This window comes from Lagopus leucura, unplaced genomic scaffold (genome assembly GCF_019238085.1).
Source record: "Lagopus leucura isolate 7727_CA_CO unplaced genomic scaffold, USGS_WTPT01 Super-Scaffold_100009, whole genome shotgun sequence".
Classification (NCBI taxonomy): Eukaryota; Metazoa; Chordata; class Aves; order Galliformes; family Phasianidae; genus Lagopus; species Lagopus leucura.
This window is the reverse complement of record NW_024962266.1, coordinates 1,922,033-1,941,196: the sequence shown is the minus strand read 5'-3', so window position 1 is coordinate 1,941,196 and position 19,164 is coordinate 1,922,033. Positions and strand designations below refer to the sequence as shown.

The window sequence follows — 19,164 nt, the reverse complement described above, 5'->3', positions numbered from 1 at the left end:
TTAATATGGGTGAGATCACCATTTTTCTAGTTTTTCTGTCTTTTGGAGAAGAGCTGTAAAACTTTGTATCAACTAAAACACTGTTTGGAAAGAAACACAAAAGGTATCAGTCGACACAGTTAGCCCAAGGTTAAGAAATGATTCAGACAAGAGCTGTAATTAGTTGTGCAGAACATGCCTAGCATTTAGAAGAGCCTTTAATCTACCAGACGTGCATTAAAAGCTCAAAGAATTGGAAACTCAAGTTGGTGGTGTTTAATCTGAAAAGAAAATGTTCTCTCTGAATACAGAAAGTAGTCAAATCCTACAGCAGATTATTAAGAAATTCTGAGAAATACTGAGCATCAGCTTTTAACTTAGAATTTGATATTTTTTCTTGGAGATTGGCTTCTTTTTCAGTCTCAAACTTACTGATGTATTAGCAAGAACCATCTAGTGACATTGTTCTGGCTGCATTAAAAGAGGGTCGTACATATGGTCAGTGAAGGCAGGAAGGAAAGGAGAAGGAAGAAGGGAAGGTAGAAATAAATAAAACCACAAAAACATATCCAGAAGGACATATTCAAATAAAATTAAAAGAAAAATGTTTTCCTTATTTCTTTTTACTTTCACTTGAGAAGTACATTTACAATTCAAGTTAATACACTGTATTTACTGCATTACTGTAGTCACTATGACCAACTGTTAGCCTTATATTTTAAAGGTAAAAATATTTCTGCTTTAGTTTTCTCAGCTATTCCTACTAATATGCTGTAGTTCCATAAAGGATGAAAAAAAAACATTATTAGATTTCTGGATTCTTACAATGAAAATAAATTTATGAGAACAAAGCATTAAAAAATGGTAACTGAATTAAAAACAAAACAAAATGACCACACACCACCACCACAAAGCCAACAAAAAAGACCTATGAAATAGCTGCACCAAATTATTGCCTGTTACGTGTGTATGGCTACCCTGGTGAAAAGGCATTTTGGATCTACAAGAGTATGTTACTGTATGTTAGGACTACACAAAACTGTATTAATTTGGTTCTCATTCATACATGTGGATTTTAAAGTACTGAATACAGAAAAAAAAATGTTTAAATATTACATAACTCATTTTATTCATTCAGTCCCATGCAATTGCTTTTTTTTCAAATATCTCTCAGATTTATTTCCTAGCTGCAAACTTGATTTTTGTCTTTTGTGTTAATTGTGTAAATGAATATTGTACTATATTTAGCTGGGACCTTCAGTAGGATCTTTAAGCTCTCTAATCTATTTGCCTTCCTACAGTCTTATCTGAGGACAAATCTTAATTGACATGCTTTACAAAGGACTTGACAAAGCAGTAGCTAAACCGCAGTCCAAAGGTTGCCTTGGACTTAATTCTCACAGTATTCCAGTCTGCAGCCAAAAGAGACTATAGAGTACCTCGCAAAAGCAAGGGTAACACAGGTGCTAAGTGTCTTAGCTAAGTTGAAAGCAATGAGCTCTTCTGCTAATAAGTATCTGGTAGCTTAATTGGTAAGTAAATGAATAAAAGATGTGTTTATTACTGTGTAATTGACTTGTTTGTTTTCCCTGCTCTGACTGAAGTATCTTGCAGAGGGGAAGGGGAACATTTTTTAAATTCATTTTTGTCCCTCCTTTGGCTGAAGTTATCTGTTTTCAGGAATCAGACTTGCAATCTGCATATTTACTCTGAATGGAGAACAAAAGTACAGAAAACTTTTGAAAATGTATTGCAATAGTGTTTCTCTACATTGTTTGAAGTAGCCAACTATGTACCTAAGTGCAAATCTGGTTGTTCTAGGGTTATAGTCACACCAGGAAATAAACAGGAAAAATGGGAAGAGGAGCACCCTCAATTTTTATTTATTTATTTTTCCAAACGATGGTTTTGTAACAGAGCACTTCCTCCCCTTCTAATAAATAACACTTGTTGCTTGTCCTATGCTTATAACACATGACAGAGTGTCACTGTCAAGCCTTGCTGTAATACCCTGCCAGTTGCCTCCAGCTAGTCGACGAAGCAGAGTAGTTTGCAAATGAAGGCATTTGTCTGAATGACATATTTCTGAATGAGAATTACTTTCCTTTGCAGAGAGTTTGGCCGCTGGAAAGTAAACAATCTTGCTGTTGAAAGACGCAATTTTCTTGGCTCCCCACTGCCACTTGCCCCTGAGTTCTTCCGTAACATAAGGCTACTAGGACGTCGCCCAACGCTTCAGCAGATCACAGAGAACCTGATCAAGAAATATGGGACGCACTTCCTACTCTCAGCTACCTTGGGAGGTAGGGTTAACTCTTGACAATATGGTGCATGTTTTCGACTTAACTGAACTGAAAGTGTTGGCTAACTGAACTCCTTGTAAAACTGTGGTACTCTCTTTCTCAGCAGTTAAGCTGAGCTGCTGCCCTGGGATAGATTTTATAGTACATGAGTAAGTTTTTTCTTCAAGCCTTATGGGTCCTTTTTTTCTGCTGATGCTAAACTTTGTTTTATTGATTCTGTGTAAACAGTTTCAGGGACAATAAGATAAGAATGCCTGTTGCTAAGGCTGAGATACTTTACCTGAGATCCTCGTGTGCATGATCCTGGCCTTCTGGGGACACTGCTCTGCACTGAGAAGTCACAAATGAGAGCACATTATTCTATGAGAGTTCCCTACAATAATTTGACAGATAACAAATTACAGCAGTGCCTGGCTGCATCACAGTACTCCAGAGATGAAGTAACAAACCCAACAAACAGATTAATCTGGAAAGCCTGGTGTGTAATTGGGATCCAGTAACAAAATGGATTGAAGAAATCCAGTGAAGATGCATAATGTTCAAAAGAGAATGTAAATTGTTCTGAATGAAAGATAATTAGTGCCTGAGATGACCCATCTAGGCATCGCAAAATGAACTGACATTTTAGAAATGCAGCTTTATCCCTTGGTGGCTGATTATATTAAAGATAATTCTAGTGACTGAGTATCCTTCCAGCAGGACAGTATTGTCAAAATCCTTTATCCACCTGAGGAATTGTCCTCTTTAGCACATTTCATAACAGATATTTAACCATAGATTAGGGAAATGACTGCCTTCCCATTCTCTTTTGGCTGATATCTGTAACAACTGAAATGGCTCAGAACTGATCTCCTTTGCAGAAGACCGTTCTAGAAGCAAGGTAAAATTCCATCTTACTGTAGATATTAAAATTATAATAATTAATGCATTCCTATCATATTTTCAGAACTAGCATTTCTACAGTAAATCTATCACCATTAGCACTGTAAAAACAAATTACACGTGCTGACCATGAATTTGGGATAAAATTCCCAGCCTTTTAAATACTCAATGTGTTTATTTCATTCAAGGATCCTTTTAAAAAACAGGCATCTATTTTATTGTGCATATGGCACACCTGAACAGCAAAATTAACTGCAGAATAGAAAGAAAATGTTGCTCAAAACATTTAAGCACAATAAATAAAGATTTGGCTGCAGCAGGTATCTTAATGAAAAGATTATCCACTGTTAAAGGTTAGTTATTATTATTGGCTATTTGACAATTATTAACATAATTTTTTATATTAACTGCTATATCATCAAATTCACTTTGAAGTTGGGATTGGATCTAACAATTAAAGAAAAACAGTCTAACCCAAGTATAACTGCTCTTTCACAAGTACAAACCAGCACACGCTGATCACAAAAGAGCTACAGACTGAATGCCTTTCGTAAAGCATAGCCCTAAGTAAAAACTAAAACCTGAAGACAGTTCTTCTAAAGACACTCAGCAATTCCAGCTTTAAACTGAATTAGGTATAGTGCCCAAAGCCTTAAGATCTCCTGCAGAGAAATTGGGGTACAGTATCCTTTTCTTGCCCCTCTTGATACCACTTCATAAAGGCCCTAAAATGCAGTAACTGCCACATACTTGCAAAAATTCACCACTAAGAGGTAGACTGTGTTGACTTCTGGGCTCTGTCAAAGCTTAATGAAATCAAAGGGATTTTTTTAATATTAACTTTGATGGGCTTTGATTTAGGTCTCTAGCCTCAATTTTAAGACATAATTTAAGGCACACCTGCTACCTTCCATTATCATTGGATGGGTGGTGAATAATTTGAAAAATTGGCTGATTAAAATAATTATAGGAAATTAGTAATTTCTAAAAATGCTTTCATATGGTAGCTAATAACCCTATACTTTCCTGTAAGTGCTAGTTCTCATTTGGGAGTTAAATTGAATGGGGATTCCTAGAGATGCTTATCTGTGTTTTAACACTTAATTTGATTCTTTTCTTTCTATAATGTATTCATACTTTTTCTTTAATTATGAGTAGTTTTATTCTGAAAGCTTTGTTGCTTATGCAGCTTCTTGAAATCAGAAGGCCAAACTGATTGCATGCATGGCCACAAAGGAAAACTTGGCAAATCAGAGATCCTGCTGTAAGATTTGTGTGCCTCTGTGACCGTTTGGCTTTCATGAATATCCCTTTTTGACCATAAAGGGAACTCTTCCACATGGTTGTTTGTGATGCATTCCCTAGCCTTTGTTCACAAACACAGGCACACAATTCTCAAGAGCATTCTAAATCGAGGATTTAGAGAAGTTATATTTTTCATGATTCCACAGATAATGTGGAAAATGACATTTCTCACTGCTTCTATTTCTTATGTAAATTTTATCTGGTTGCGACGTAAAGAAAGTTAAATGCCCGCAATGAGCAACTTCAAGTTGCACGATGCAAGGACGCTATGCAATCCAGTGATGCAGAGCAAAAGCCAAGATTCAGCAGTACATTCATGAATAAATTCTCATGCTTGTGTATAGGAGTAACCTCTTCTGCTTTTGCATTAGCTGTACACAGAATCGAATTTGTAGAAAAAGAAGAGATGATTTTCAATTTTGTATATAAATGGGAATATGGTATTGAGGTGGGCCATAGCTAGTAGGTGAGGTAATTTTCCCTGCTCTTCTGGGATGACACGTGTCCTGCAAGCTTTAGCAAATCTGCAAATTTACACAATCCAGCAAAAAATATTGGCTGTCCAGAACAGCTTTAGGGGAAAGGTAAGAGAAGACTCTTTTGGACAAAGCCCTGAGTATCTTATCTAATTAGACTTGCTTTGAGCAAGGGATTGGGCTCCATGACCACCACCTTCCAGCATAAATAATTTTCTGATTCTGTGAAATGTATTTCTGAATTCTCTGTTAGCTTCCAGCTAGCACTTCCAATAATCAAAGATTCTCCTTTGAGTGAGAAACAGCACACAATCTTTTTTTCTTTTTTTTTTTCTACATTTTTTCTTTTCTCTTTTGCTTGCCTACAGCATGATGCAATAACAGTTGCATAATGATAAAGTCCATAAGATAGAAAAGCATCAGCCGCCATAAACCTGAATGGTTTACAACAAACAGGACGGAACAGTGAGCTAAAGAAGTTATTGTGAAGCCTAGGGCACCACTGTGGAATAAGTGCAGGGTAAAAATGTCAGTGGATCCCACTTTAGATGCATTCATTTTAACACTGCCTTGTGTGTGGATGTCAAGGTTGCTTAACGAACTAATTGATTCTGTGATGAGGAAATAAAAGGTAACACACTACATGAAATGTAGTGACACACTACAGTGAAATGATACATCCTTATTCCTGCCATTTGGGGGACTTAAGTCTGATTATGGTGCTTTGCAAGATGAAGACTGGGTTACCTTGGCATCTGGAAAAATTGTAACTGTTCCCAATAAACAAATTTGCAGTAGGTTGCCAAGGCTTGTTATGAAATTAGAGCATCAGAAGCCAATTGGCTGAATGGCAAATGGTAATTTCAAATGTTGCAGATTGAGATTTTTTCTCTTATTGTCAGTCATAATTGCTCAAAGTGCTCATTACCAGATCATCAATACATTCACCTGTCTGGGTCAGTCAGAAAAAAAAAAAGAAAGTAATTGTTTTCTTTACTACAGACCATCTTAGCAGGCATCAGCAAATCAGTTTAACCCCAACCTCTTGTCATTCTCCTCTGCACTGATTAGAGTTCTGCAAACATGTTTAGTATTCACACCTTTACTATCCTGAGTAAAAAGGACATTGCACTGTGTACAGAGATGGGAGATATATTCTGGTGATGTAAATTGGTGAATTCTATGAATTCTAAAGAATTTATGATCATTTGCACTAACTGCTGATATGAATTTTGCTTTCTGTGATGCTCAGTGAGGGTAAGGAATAAATAATTGGCAAGTAAAGGAGGGAGAATCCAGTCTTAAATGATTAATGTGAGAAAGAAACTCAAAAATTTAGCGTTGGACCTTCAAACCCTCCAAGGGTCAGTAAGTTTTTCAGCATTTAATATTATGAAAGTTAAAGGGAAGTTAAAAAAAAAATAATCTGTTCTCTTTCTTTTCCCTCTCTATGTGCTGAAGGAAGGAAATACTCAAATCCTTTCAGAGAGGATATATATGTTGAATTAGTGTGCACTGTATTCACATCTGGCCTAGCAGTGATTTAGATACTATTTGAAGCTATGCACATTCATCAGCATCTGTTTGACTTCAGGAAAACGACCTGACCAAATCCTCATGGCACATTCTTGGGTTTTTGTTGTTGTTGTTTTAATAAAATTGCATTATATGTCTTAATTACTATATTGCATTGCAACTATTGCAACTGACATATTATATTTAATCATGAACTTTGGATAAGTTTATAGGCCAAAACCTTCATGTATTTTTATGATACATACACATATATGAACACAGAGCTTTAAGCAAGTAACTGTGGTTGATGCTAGATACATCTACCTTTGAGTGCTATCCTTTCTTTATAATTTCCTCATTTTCTGGCAAACACTGTTGTGAGTTGCCTGGATCACATTTTCCTATCCCTACCCAATCCACATATGAAAATATGAAACATCGAGGCATGTGAACCTTTCATCATTATAAAGCTGTGGCACAAGAAAACATTCTCTCAATAACTGAGGCAGAAAATAGCATTAAGCATTTAAATCACATGAATATGTTTTATTCTGTGTAACCATATATATTTACTCTAGTAGACATTTCTATTTAGTTACAATTGTCACTGCATAATTCTAATTCTAATGTGCCAATGATAGTTATTTGCATTTTTTATTTAAATAATTTCTGAAGATTAATTGCTAATTTCTGAATGCTGTCTATAAACTATTGTTCAGAAGTCTTCTATCTTACTGGCCATGGATAGGTTATTTGTCTAGGTAAATTTCTGCACACTTAATTTACTTCATTTTCTGAAAAATCAGCATGTAAAAAAGTTTTCTCAGCTTGGAAATTTACACACAAATCCTTCAAAATTTGCTCATATTAACCTAGAAATAAATGAATAGAATATAAAAGCTAAAGTATAAGCTTGTGAATTCTGGGGCTTACGTGGATATTTGTATGTATTTTGCCAAGGTCAGCCTATAGTGTGAATGTCAGTTCCCAGCCCACACATAAATATTTTCATTAGAGACAGGAGCTGAATGGAAGTAAAACAGCTGATTTCTTAAACCAGTCATTAGATTATATCAGATTGTTTTATTAGAATGGCCAAATGTCATTGCACTATTTCTTTTAACCCCAGGAAAGTGAACTTAATTGATCCTTGGATTTTGTGAAATAGATAGAATACTGCTTCTAGAGATTACAGAAAGCACAGCTTTATTTTTTAGCTTTATTTTTTAGTCTGGATGTCTTCTTAGCCTTTTCCGTCATGGTAGCTGATAGACAGAGAAAAAAATACAAGATTCTTCCACATTTATAATGTGACAGGAACATTTCTTTTGTTATGGGTTTAATTTTGCCTAAATTAATGTAAAATTCAAATTCTCTCCTGCTAATCGAATATGAAGCAGTGATGTTCCTTCACAATTTCTCTGTGTGCGAACAGAACCCTGTTACCACTCTGCAGCAACATGGTGGAGCCCAAGTAACAGAATATGGTGGAGTTCTCTGCTTGTTTCACCTATCTTAATCCTTTCCCTAATAAGTGCCAAATCAGCTGAAATACTTCTTGAATCAACCAGGTGCCTTTTGGACATCACATATTTTTGAAATACACCTAATTGCACCCATTATCACTGTAGTGCTTGAGAATATCAGCAATGAATTAGTTTGAGATGCCATCCAAGAACAACGCAGAGAGTTTGGAAGAGAAAGCTTCCTTTGTGTTTGGGAAATGTAATCTGATGTGATCTCTATTTGGTTACAGATCACGGGGAATAGCACATATCTGTTGTGGAGCAGGAACAGGACTACAGGGCTGGGGATAAGCAGAGTGCTGCTGGGGGATCTGCCTGCCAAATCGTGCCCACTGGCAGCTGCTGTGGCAGGCATGGGTCAGTTGAGTGGGACCAGTGAGGACAGTATGATGTGATAGCTGTGAGGGGATTCAAAGGTTATTTTTCTTGACATTTTCTGATCAAAACAAAACAAAGCAACGCAGAACACTTCATTTTTGAGATACATTTTGGAAATGTGAGGTTTTTCACTGCACTGATCTTTGCCTCCTGGAGAACAAGCATGTTTGATGGGAGAAAAATAAACAAACTCTGTTTTAATAATAATAAAGCCTATCAGGACTCTGTTGAAATATGATCTGGATGGAAACGGTCCCACTATCTCTACTAATAACATAGCATAGATCAATCAAAAGGGCTCTGTGAGTTTGCCAGGGGAAGCAGGGTGGCGTGCCAGCTTATGAAACACAAAGAACCTCTTTTTTCCTTTACTTTCCAGAGATTTCTCACGTTTACCTTACAATTCATTATAAGCTATTTTCAGTGGAAATTTGATTGCAAAAGTCACTTTAATCTAAATACATTAAATGAGACACCTGGAAAAGGGTGAAAAGTAAATTAGATCCCTTAATGAATTTCTGCAACTTTTCTGCGCTGCTGGAACTGATCACTGATTCAGTGCTTACCCCCTGTGAGCTGTGGCATCGTCTGCTCCGATATAGCTGTGTCTTCACAGTACCACACACAGCTGCACAGAGCCCGTGGCCCCTGGCTCCACTCTCAGCTCACTCTCAGCTCTTCATTTCAGAAATACTGACTAGCATTGCAGGGTGCGTTTTGAAAAGGCAGGCTTTTTCATAGGCATAACTGAACACCAGCAATGCTGGAACTCTGACCAGATTTTGTGGCACCATCCATGAGAAGCTACTGCCCTCCAGCTCTCTGCTCAGTGCCACCAGTGAGGAAGCACCCTGATGTGCATAATGGCCCACCTGGCCACAAGACCTGCACTACCATTGTGTCAGGATGGTGTGGCAAAACATAGCACATGAGCCTGTGCTAATACAATATGTGTAAGTTTCTCCTGCCAGATGATCTCAGCCTGCCTTGCTGGAGATTTTGATATTAAATATGAATGCTTGTCTATTAATTACAGCAGAAAGCTTAGGTAGGTGGATGGGGAAACACTGTTATTTATGGAGGCTGCTTTAATTCCTAGTTCTTGGGAGTTCAAACAATTAATTCCCTCTTTGATGGCTGCATGTGCAGAAAAAGAAATCTCCCATTAGGAAACTACAGGGGAGTAAGCATGAGCAGAGTGGCAAAAAACTGATTCAGACTCCATATGGAATGGCCTGGGCAGCAGCTGTCCCTTCCAGGACAAAGTGAACACAGTGGATGAGCCCAGCAGGCCTGGCTAGGTAATAGAATCCTGGATAACCACAGCTTTTGCCTGTATAAGCACTGAAGGTCCTGTCTGTCCTCTAACTTTGGGAGGCATTGGGAAACACTGTAAGACCCATTGATTAACATTGAACACACTTCTCTTTCTCCAAACAAAAATGAATTTTGCAAGAAGAGGTAGCTGTGTATAATTAAAACACGTCAGCAGGTGTGTTGTCCTGTGTGGAGGCATGCATTTTTCATCTAGCATTGCTCACCACCAAGATTATCTCTTTTTAAAGAAGACGTCATGTTTTCATCCTACATATTATCCCTCTACAGCTATATTTGTTGGCACATAAGCCTGCCTGAAATTGGCATCCCATCCTATGAATTGGGCAAAATGCCACTATGGCAGATGGGTGAGCAGTGAAACTAGAACAAGTGGCAAGTCAGAACATATCAGGGCAGTTTCCTTTCCAGGATCAAGGAAACAGCATTCTGTGGAGCTGCTCAGCACCTGAAACACAGGTAGATGACATTATCCCTTGATTCTTGAGCAGATTAACACTGAAGAGTGGTAGCTACCAAACAAATGTTTGGAAACTGAGAAAAGTGCTTCTGTGGTACTTAAGTTGCACACAAGAAAATACTGAGTTGATAATTTACTTTTCCAATTCACTTTTCAAAGTAAAGTGTTTTGTTTAGACACATCACTAATTAATGAGTTTTTTGCTTAGCCTGAAATGCAGGCAAAAGAAAAAAAAGATCTATGAAGTAAACAATTAATTTGGGATATTCCTTAAAAATTCATCACCATTAGGTCTGTACTCAAACTGTTTTTAAGAGCATACTTAGTAAATCAAATGAGATTTTGTTTTGCTTTTTTCTTAATTATCTTGTGGGAGCTAAATTTTCTAAACTCTAGAGCATTTTTCCACATCTCTTTAGAGAAAAAAGTGAGAGAACCACAACCTCAGATGCTTCTCTTTGCTTTTGGAAGACCATCTGTGTTTTAGAAGTTTTCCTCCCCTCCCCTCCCCTCCCCTCCCCTCCCCTCCTTTTTTCTGTTTTTTTTTATCTTTTTTTTTTTCCAGAAAAATTTAAGAGCAAGGTTACATGCTGACAGTGGGCAGTGTATTTATAAAAACCAACCTTATAACTTCTTGTCTGAAAATGGTCATCTGAAATCCTATTAAGAACTGAGTCCGTGAAAGCTCTTGTGCATGTGCTTAAGCACTGAAGTACCTCAATTTACCACCAGGGAGGTTTATCTAATAGCTGTAGCAAGCATCAACTTGACACCTTATTTCTGGCAAAACAGGAGATGCAGAGGATGTCACTGATGGAGACTGTGGTTTCTGTTTCTGTATGCAGGAGAGGAGTCGCTCACAATTTTTGTGGACAAAAGGAAGCTGAGCAAGAGGTCAGATGGAAGTGATTTCAGCACCAACAGCTCTGTGGTGACTCTGGAGACCTTGCACCAGCTCGCAGCCTCCTACTTCATTGACAGGGACAGCACACTGCGCAGACTCCATCACATCCAGATAGCTTCCACTGCCATAAAGGTATGGGGATTCTGCTGAGACAAACACATGGACGTGTTTCTAGATTCACTAGCTGCTCTTCGGGAGAGATGTATTTCAAACAGTAAGCAAAGACTGATTAGGAAAATAACCATGTTTCTCTGAATCGCTTTTTTTTTTTTTTTTTTTTTTTTTTTTTTTTTTTTTTTTTATGTGAATCAAAGCATTAAATTTGTAAAAGAAATGATAGTTTAGAAAAGGGTGCAACACATGGAAAATATTACTTTTGTTGAGTGATACATAATTTGAATGGCCCTTATAATATTCCGTCACTGAGAAAATCTTCACGTATGTTTTCAAAAAATGTGTTTATAGACAAACCTGTATCTGTCTAGAGACACATACTGTTTACATACAGTTTATGTTTTCTTTCAAAAATTGTTTTAAAGTGTAGCTTAGTGTACTCTTCTGATTTAATTACTTTTTAATCTTTCCAAAAAAAAAAAAACCAAAAAAGAAGAGCTCTTGATTCTACAGTCCTATTTTCTATCCTACTAGCTACAACAGGTCATCCTTAGCACTGGGAGATGCTTGGCTAAGATCAGAACCTCTGCAGATATTATATAAAGCAACAACTGTTCTCTTGCTCAAATCTTTACCATAATGTTGCTTATTGGATATAACCTCTCTCAGTACATTTCCAGAATTTAAGATAAAATCAAAATGTAATTTACAGTTGAATACACACTAATTCTGGTATATTTTTTTAATATTTAAAATCCATTGCACTTATTTAATCTTCCCACCCTCAACTACAGTACTCATTTATGACCATCCGATGGCAATATGCACTTGCTACCCACCTTAGCTATTGCTCAAGTAAATATAAATCTACCTCCTCAGCAGTGTTAGATCCTTTACAAATATGGATACACGAAGAATTTGTGGCACGGCAGCAAATGCTTTGTTTGTCTGCCAGTATGTGAAGGATGTTCCTCCTGCCCCATTGATCTTGTTAGCAAATCCCAGCTCAGTACTGGTCAGCTGTAGGGAAGTGTTAGGGTCTTCAGGCAACGCAGATGAAAATAGAGATGAACAAACACAAAGTCCAGTCAATCTCATCTAAGGACTGCCTCGGTCGTGCAATCTTGCTGCAGATTGTGATGCTACCTATTCCTCTGTTCTGACTTGTATCCCCAGTCTCGCTGTTTGTTATGCAGATCTGCAAAAATCTTTAAAAACCAGTCTGCTTCCTTCAAAGCACGGAGAATTTTTTCCTTCTATATTAACATAATTCATGGGAAGAAAGAAGTGGTAACTAAAGTGCTAGAATACCAAAGTACAAAGGTGAGGCTGTCTCTGAAGGAGATTTCTCCTATTTGCTGTATTTTTAAAGCAGATTTCTACCACACTACAAAACTCAACTGTGCTTGCTAACAATTTAGTTAATGAATCTTCTACATGCCCAAAGTTTTTTTACAAACATAACAGTGTTCTCTCCACACTCTCACTGTTCGTGAAATGGATACAAATGCAAGCTGTAGTCCATGGGCAAATCTGATTTGGGTAATTGAGTGCAGCAGGTCTCTAGAAAATGGTTTTCACATCAGATGCAGCAGTGCTGATACATGAAACCTTCATTTTATATATTTGCATTACAGATTTCTATTGTCAAAACACTTAACTGAACAAAAAAACCTGTTTCTATTGAAGGCTAGGCACACAAAAGCAGCCAGGGAAGGCATTTTTTTGTTTTCTTCCCACACAGATTTTTGAAACAATACAGTTTTTACATCAGAAAACCATCCAATAACATTTCAGACCCGTGCTGTAAATAGAATTTTCCCAGATTATTTCTTAAAATGTGTACTGGTAACTGATAACAGCAGGCTTTCCACAGATCTGCCTGAAATCACATTTAGCAGCAGTGATACCCTGAGGACCTGAGCACAGAGGTGACTATCGGCCCTCTCTGTGCCTCCTGAGATACCCAGGGAAGAGAGGGATGACACCTTTTACACAGTTTCCATGCCTGCCTTGCTCACCACAACCCTGCTCAATATCTTCTTTTGCATGAGAGGTTGAATTAGGGATTTGCAAAAGCAATCCAATAAATGTTTCCTCAGTTTATCTTACACCCTTTGGTGTATAAACTTCAATATGAAGGTAATGGAACAAGTAGGGGTGTTTTCTGCTCATTTTATAAAGCCCTGAAATTCTGAATGGTAAGTTTTCCAAGCAATACACAATCATTTTTTTGATTGTTGTCCAGTTAATAACAATAACAAGAAGACATGTTCTGAATCTACTTAGTATTTGATCTTATCATTTATGATTCACACACAGATATCAATTTTATGTCTTAAGCATCATCTGCATGTACATGAAGTTTCAATTAATTGAAAAGAAAAAGACTAAAAGGATAGGGGTTGTTTGAATTGTTTGTTTTCCCTTCCTTTTTTTGTCAGTAAATTTTGCTTACATTCTGGATGGCTTTTAAATATGCAGTATTTAACACTGCTGTACTACTGAAGTTGTTTTCAGGAACAGAGAACTGAGAATATAGATATAATTTCTGTTACTCATATACTCACTATGAGAAACTCAACTATCTTTTGGGGAATGCACATTTTAATTTAAAAAAAAAAAAAAAAGAAGAAACATTCTGAATGGACGAGACTTAAAACACAAATCAAAATATACGGTTTGGAAGAGAATCATAGAATCATAGAATGGTTTGTGTTGGAAGGGGCCTTAAAGATCATTCAGTTCCAGCCCCCTACCATGAGTTTTTTGCCACCAACCAGATCAAGTTGCTCAGGGCCTTGAATGCCTCCAGGGATGGAGCATATGCAGGTTATCTGGGCAGCCTGTTCCAGTGTCTCACCACTCTCTGATGAAATAATTTCTTCCTAACATCTAACCTAAATCTTCGTTCTTCTATGTCTGGGGGGCCCATACCTGGGCACGGTACTGCAGATGGAGCTTCATGAGGGCAGAGTGGAGAGGAACAATCTCCTCCCTGTCCCTGCTACCACCTCTCTGTTGATGCAGCCTGGGATAACATTGGCAGTCCAGGCTGCAAGCACACACTGCTAGCTCATGTCCACCTTTTTGTCCACCAGGAGCTCCAAGTCCTTCTGCGCAGGGCTGCTGCCCATGAGTTCTTCTCCCAGTCTGTACACATATTTGAGATTGCCCCAATCCAAGTGCAGCACCTTGCACGTCACATTATTGAACATCATGAGGTTCAGGTGGGCCCACTTTTCAAGAGTGATGTTTTGGTTTTGGTTGCATTGTGAATTAGTAATTTATCAGTAAGATTTAATGGGTGTGAAGCAGTGAGAAAACAATTAAATATGCAGGTATAGAGAGAGACTTTCAGTTGCTTATAAAACACCACCAGAGATTAATTTGACTAGGACAGGGTGAAGATGAGCATTTAGCAAATCTGTAGCAGTGCTCAGTCAAGTATTAGGATAACAACGAGTAGCTCCTTCATTTGCAAACTCTGTCAGTTTTCATGTTTGGACATTTAGTTGCTATTTTTTCTAGCTTCTTTCTTTCATATTTCTTGAACAAATTAAGGACAAAGTTCTTTGCAGATGGGATATGGACAATGTTCCATTAAGTCTCTTAATTTACAGAGCAAAATCAACAATGGATCACATATTAGATGAGGATGCTCAAGCTCAGTCTTCTGTGAAAACAAAACAAAACAAAACACCACTACTCATATATGTCTGTTTTCTTAAATATTGAGAACAAAAATGGCAGACACTCTTTGGAAAGCACATACAATTAATGTTTTTGTCCCTTATGTACTTAAGAAAATTAATAATAAATTATTGTATCCTTATATCAAATTAATTGCGTTGTATGCTACCCAAATTTCTTTTCTTACAGGTTTTGATACATTAGTGTGTGGAATTGATCAGAAAAATAAGATTTTGATGTTTCATATTTAAGGTTTTCTATTAAAAAGTTGATCAACATTGCACAAAAGTATTAGGGAGAGGGAAGTGAGAATTCATGTTTAATTCCTATTTATTTTATTAATATCAAAAGGTGTTAGGAGCACAGAAGATGTACTTAATGAATCAAGTTTGTTAATCAATTTTTTTTGTAATCAAGTTTCATAGTTGTGGCATAATTATCCTCAAAAATAACATGAGTACAACTAATTAAAGATTCACAATTTTTGATTGTTTTCATTGTTTATTCCACATAAAATGAGGAAAAATCACAAAATCACAGTATTTTCCAACTGGAAATCAAATATTCATGGGAGCTACCCAGATCCTATACCAATATTTACCTTATTTAAAAGTCCCTGATACGTACATTCTTCCAATATTATTTTAATGCATTCATTTTACTGATAGTAGTTAGGCTCATATGCTAAATCAGCAGTTTGCAGCCTCGAGGGCATCACTGGAAACTCTCCAAGAGCCTCGGGGCTGCATGTAATTTGCATACACATTTACTTGAATGCATATCCTGTTGTATTTGAAATATTACAGATCCAACATTACTTCTCTTGTGTGCTCATTTTAGATGCTTTTTCTTATGAACATTTCTCTTCAGATGCACTGACAGCTGTTAAGTCTCCCTATTAACATGCATATTAGGATGACGGAGTGTGCGCTCCTTGTATTGGATAAAATCCTCTAAACTTATGGAAGCATAATACAAATAAAGCCAGCAAATGTTTTTCTTTCTTTTTGTGTTATCTTTAACAAGCAATATTCTCAGCTCCTCCTGCTCAGTGTTGTTCTTGCCTGTGTACAGCCATACTAATTTGAATGTATTGAAGATCTAATCATAATCAGAGGTCCAGGGGAAGGTCAAACGACCTACAACCCAGAACTATCCAATGACTGTAATCAATATGACCGATCTCTTCCCTTCACCTGATTGATGGATGATGTAAACAAGACTTGAAGTTCACAACTTTGCTTAGCACGTTCTGTGATTCTAATAATGTGTTTCGTTGCTGCCCAGTGGCAGAATGACCTGTACTACTCTGAGATCAAGCACTCATCTTCCTAACACTTGGTTAGGAGGCTTTTTCAGTTTTGGGTAGATTGGATAGGGCTATGCATAGTATCCCAACTTTTTTCTGCTCTCTTAACAGCTGGGAGACAGTAGTATAAGCTCCTACACAAGTGACCCCGAGTCCTGTTTGTTAGATGCCACTGTCAAACTACCTCTGTGATCAATGAGAGTTAGCTCACACCGCTACCAGCCCCTGTCTAGGATTTGCAGTGCTGTGTTGAGAAGAGCAGGGTGCTTTACAGGACCATAATTGTGAGGCTGTGCTAATCGCTTGCTGAGTGAAGTTATGCAGAAAAGATAAGAAACACATTGACAGCATGGAAGATTAAATATTATGGAATAATATTGCTACATGTTGCAAAGGGATAAACACATTTATGTCAGGCAGTTATAACACTGATGCTTAATAAAACGAAGTGCTATACTAGCTGTGTTTTGGAGGAAATCTTCTTATGTCCCAGAACAGATCTTATTTCTAGGGAAAATGATTCAGGGCATTGGGGAAGGTAAATAGTGTAGGTGTTAGCTTAGGGTCCAAGCAGCTGAAGGACAGCTACGTTGCATCAAAAGAACAGGAGGGAACAGAACAGATGCATAAATTGAATTTTCCAGCAGCTATTTACAGCCAGATTACAGCCCATTTTTTCCATCTGAGTGAGAATGAATAACCATCCGTGAGGATCTGCCCTCTCGTTTCAATTAAATTTTATTGTGCAATTTGCTTTTTCTTTCCCCAAAACACTTTTTTTTTTTCTTTTTTTTTTTTTAACTATTAGAAATTTAAGCACTTTGTTTTCTTGGAAAACTGTAGATTACAAATAGTGTATAGAGGGATCTATTGTAATGGTAAATATATCTGATTACCTATAATTGACCCATGAACAACTCACTGTAGGCTGCAAGAGAGGAAACTGAAATGTAATAAAATTAGCTTTTCACTCAAAACTCATTCTGAAATCCAGACCTTTTGTTTGTCTGCTTGCTTCTTTGTTTGGTCTGAAAAAGCTTGCCTTCTTCTTTTTGTTTTCTTTCATATCTCCTATTTGAGTGTGCTTTTCTGTGGCTTCAATTAATTGCTGTAATCAAAAGTGGAAATGCTGAATAGCTAAAGACTCATTCTGTTGTCAAATTCCTGAAGAATCCTAAACATTTTCACAATTTTTCTTTGTTGCCAAATTTTGAAGCTTTTGAAGTTTAGGTCTTGAACTCTTCTTGCCGAATATTTTTCTTTTTAGTTTGTGGTAAGGATTTAAGACCCAAGTCTTGTAAGTGACCAGAATTTAAGAAGCAAAAAGATTCGTGCCCAGGAGGAGCTTTAACTCGTAAAATTACAGTTAGAAACACTGAGCTGAAAATGCTTAATGTATCAGTTTTCTGTTGACTCCATTGAAGAAGTTAAATAGTAAATGTGAGTTTAATTAAACACACTAGGGAAGTAAAAGCCAGAAGACACTGTCCCTATTCAGAAGTTTGTATCTTCTGCATTAGGTATTTATGGTGATATTAATTAATCATTTCAAAGGAAAGCCATGAATCTTTTGTCTTGAGGTGGCAAACTCCCATGAAATTTTGCTGAGAATTCAGTACTTCTGCAGGCTACTTTGAAAATCTCACAGTTTGTTAGAAGCTTTACAACTCAACTATGTATATGCATAGGTATAAATGTTTAAGTTTAAATTATTATCTTATCTTACCAGCCCAATTGGGAACTGTATTTTGGTTTCTGATTTCCACTACGTTTTGAGCATCACCTTCTTCCTAAGGGCCTTTCAGTAATGTGAGCTTAGCTGATATTCTGTTCTTTGAGCCTGGCTAGACTGTGCCATGCTTCATGGCACAGAGGCTAGTACATACAGCTAGCATCAACAGAACTTGTACATTAACAAAAATGTGAAATACTGAACATGACATGATGGTAGCACTGTAATGCTGCGCTGAAACAATTACATTGCATTTCTCAACAGAGTTTATTTGCTAAGGAGCGACCCTGAACTTCCCTTCCTTGTCTGAAGCTCAGTCTCTGGTATCTCTGGCATCTTGGTACCACATGCTGCTGCACAGCACTGAATATGTGTTTGTAAAATTAAACTATCTAAGGCTTTGTATATTTATGTCTGGGAGATGTTGGAGATCTTTGGACCAAATTATCCACAGATGTTACAAAATATCATGAGTGCTATGTGTGGGCCATTAAATAATTCTAAGAATACACAAAATGTAAAGATCAAGGAATAATTGCCGTATAATTTTTTGAGCGCTTAAAGCGACGAAATTAAAAATAACTTTAATTCACTTGGACAATGGAGTTCTAATTAAGTAGAAACTCCACAACTGCTTTCCCTCAAAGGTAGTGTAGAGCTCAGTTCTTCATTTGGTGTAAAAGAACACAATTTGAGAATCTGACCCTCACTATCCAAGACAGTAAGAGAAATGGAGGGGGGGTGGGGGGGGGGGGAAGAACTAGCAAGTTAATGCAATCACATTTTACTAAACACTCACAGAATGCATACTCAGCAACATAATTGGCACAATGCATCACAGCAGCTGCAACACGATGTACTTTAGCAGCCTCTAATACAGACCGCATTGTCTCATTATATTTTCGATAAACTGCATAGAAGAATATGTGCAACGAGTTATAACATTGCCACCTAGTTGGTCACACAGCGTGAAATATCTTCAAAGCAACAAAATAGCACATATTGCAGATGCTAGGACAGATCTTTCAGAAAGACTTCAGATAATTATCCTATGGAGAACGAGATGGGAAGAGGGTGGAGAAGAGGAGAGGAAAAGATAGGAAAGGAAAACTCTAATCTGAGACAGGCTGCAAAAAGACAAATGTAAACAAGAGTCTTTAACAGCTTTCACACAGCTCTTGCCATCATTTAAAAAGTTCTTCAGATCCTTCCCTTCCCTTCCCTTCCCTTCCCTTCCCTTCCCTTCCCTTCCC

General features: G+C 37.3%; 1 protein-coding gene across 2 annotated transcripts in view; it reads left to right on the top strand.

Annotated features, from left to right (window-relative positions):
- Positions 1–19,164, top strand: part of BRINP3 (BMP/retinoic acid inducible neural specific 3) — a 181,722-nt gene that overhangs the window by 94,793 nt on the left and 67,765 nt on the right. Inside the window, exons 2-3 of one of the 2 annotated variants that reach the window (XM_042873983.1) lie at positions 2,092–2,282; positions 11,005–11,195. In XM_042873983.1, coding sequence (XP_042729917.1) covers positions 2,092–2,282; positions 11,005–11,195 — 382 coding nt within the window. The remainder of the gene's footprint in view (positions 1–2,091; positions 2,283–11,004; positions 11,196–19,164) is intronic. The other variant, XM_042873984.1, reaches the window with a different exon arrangement.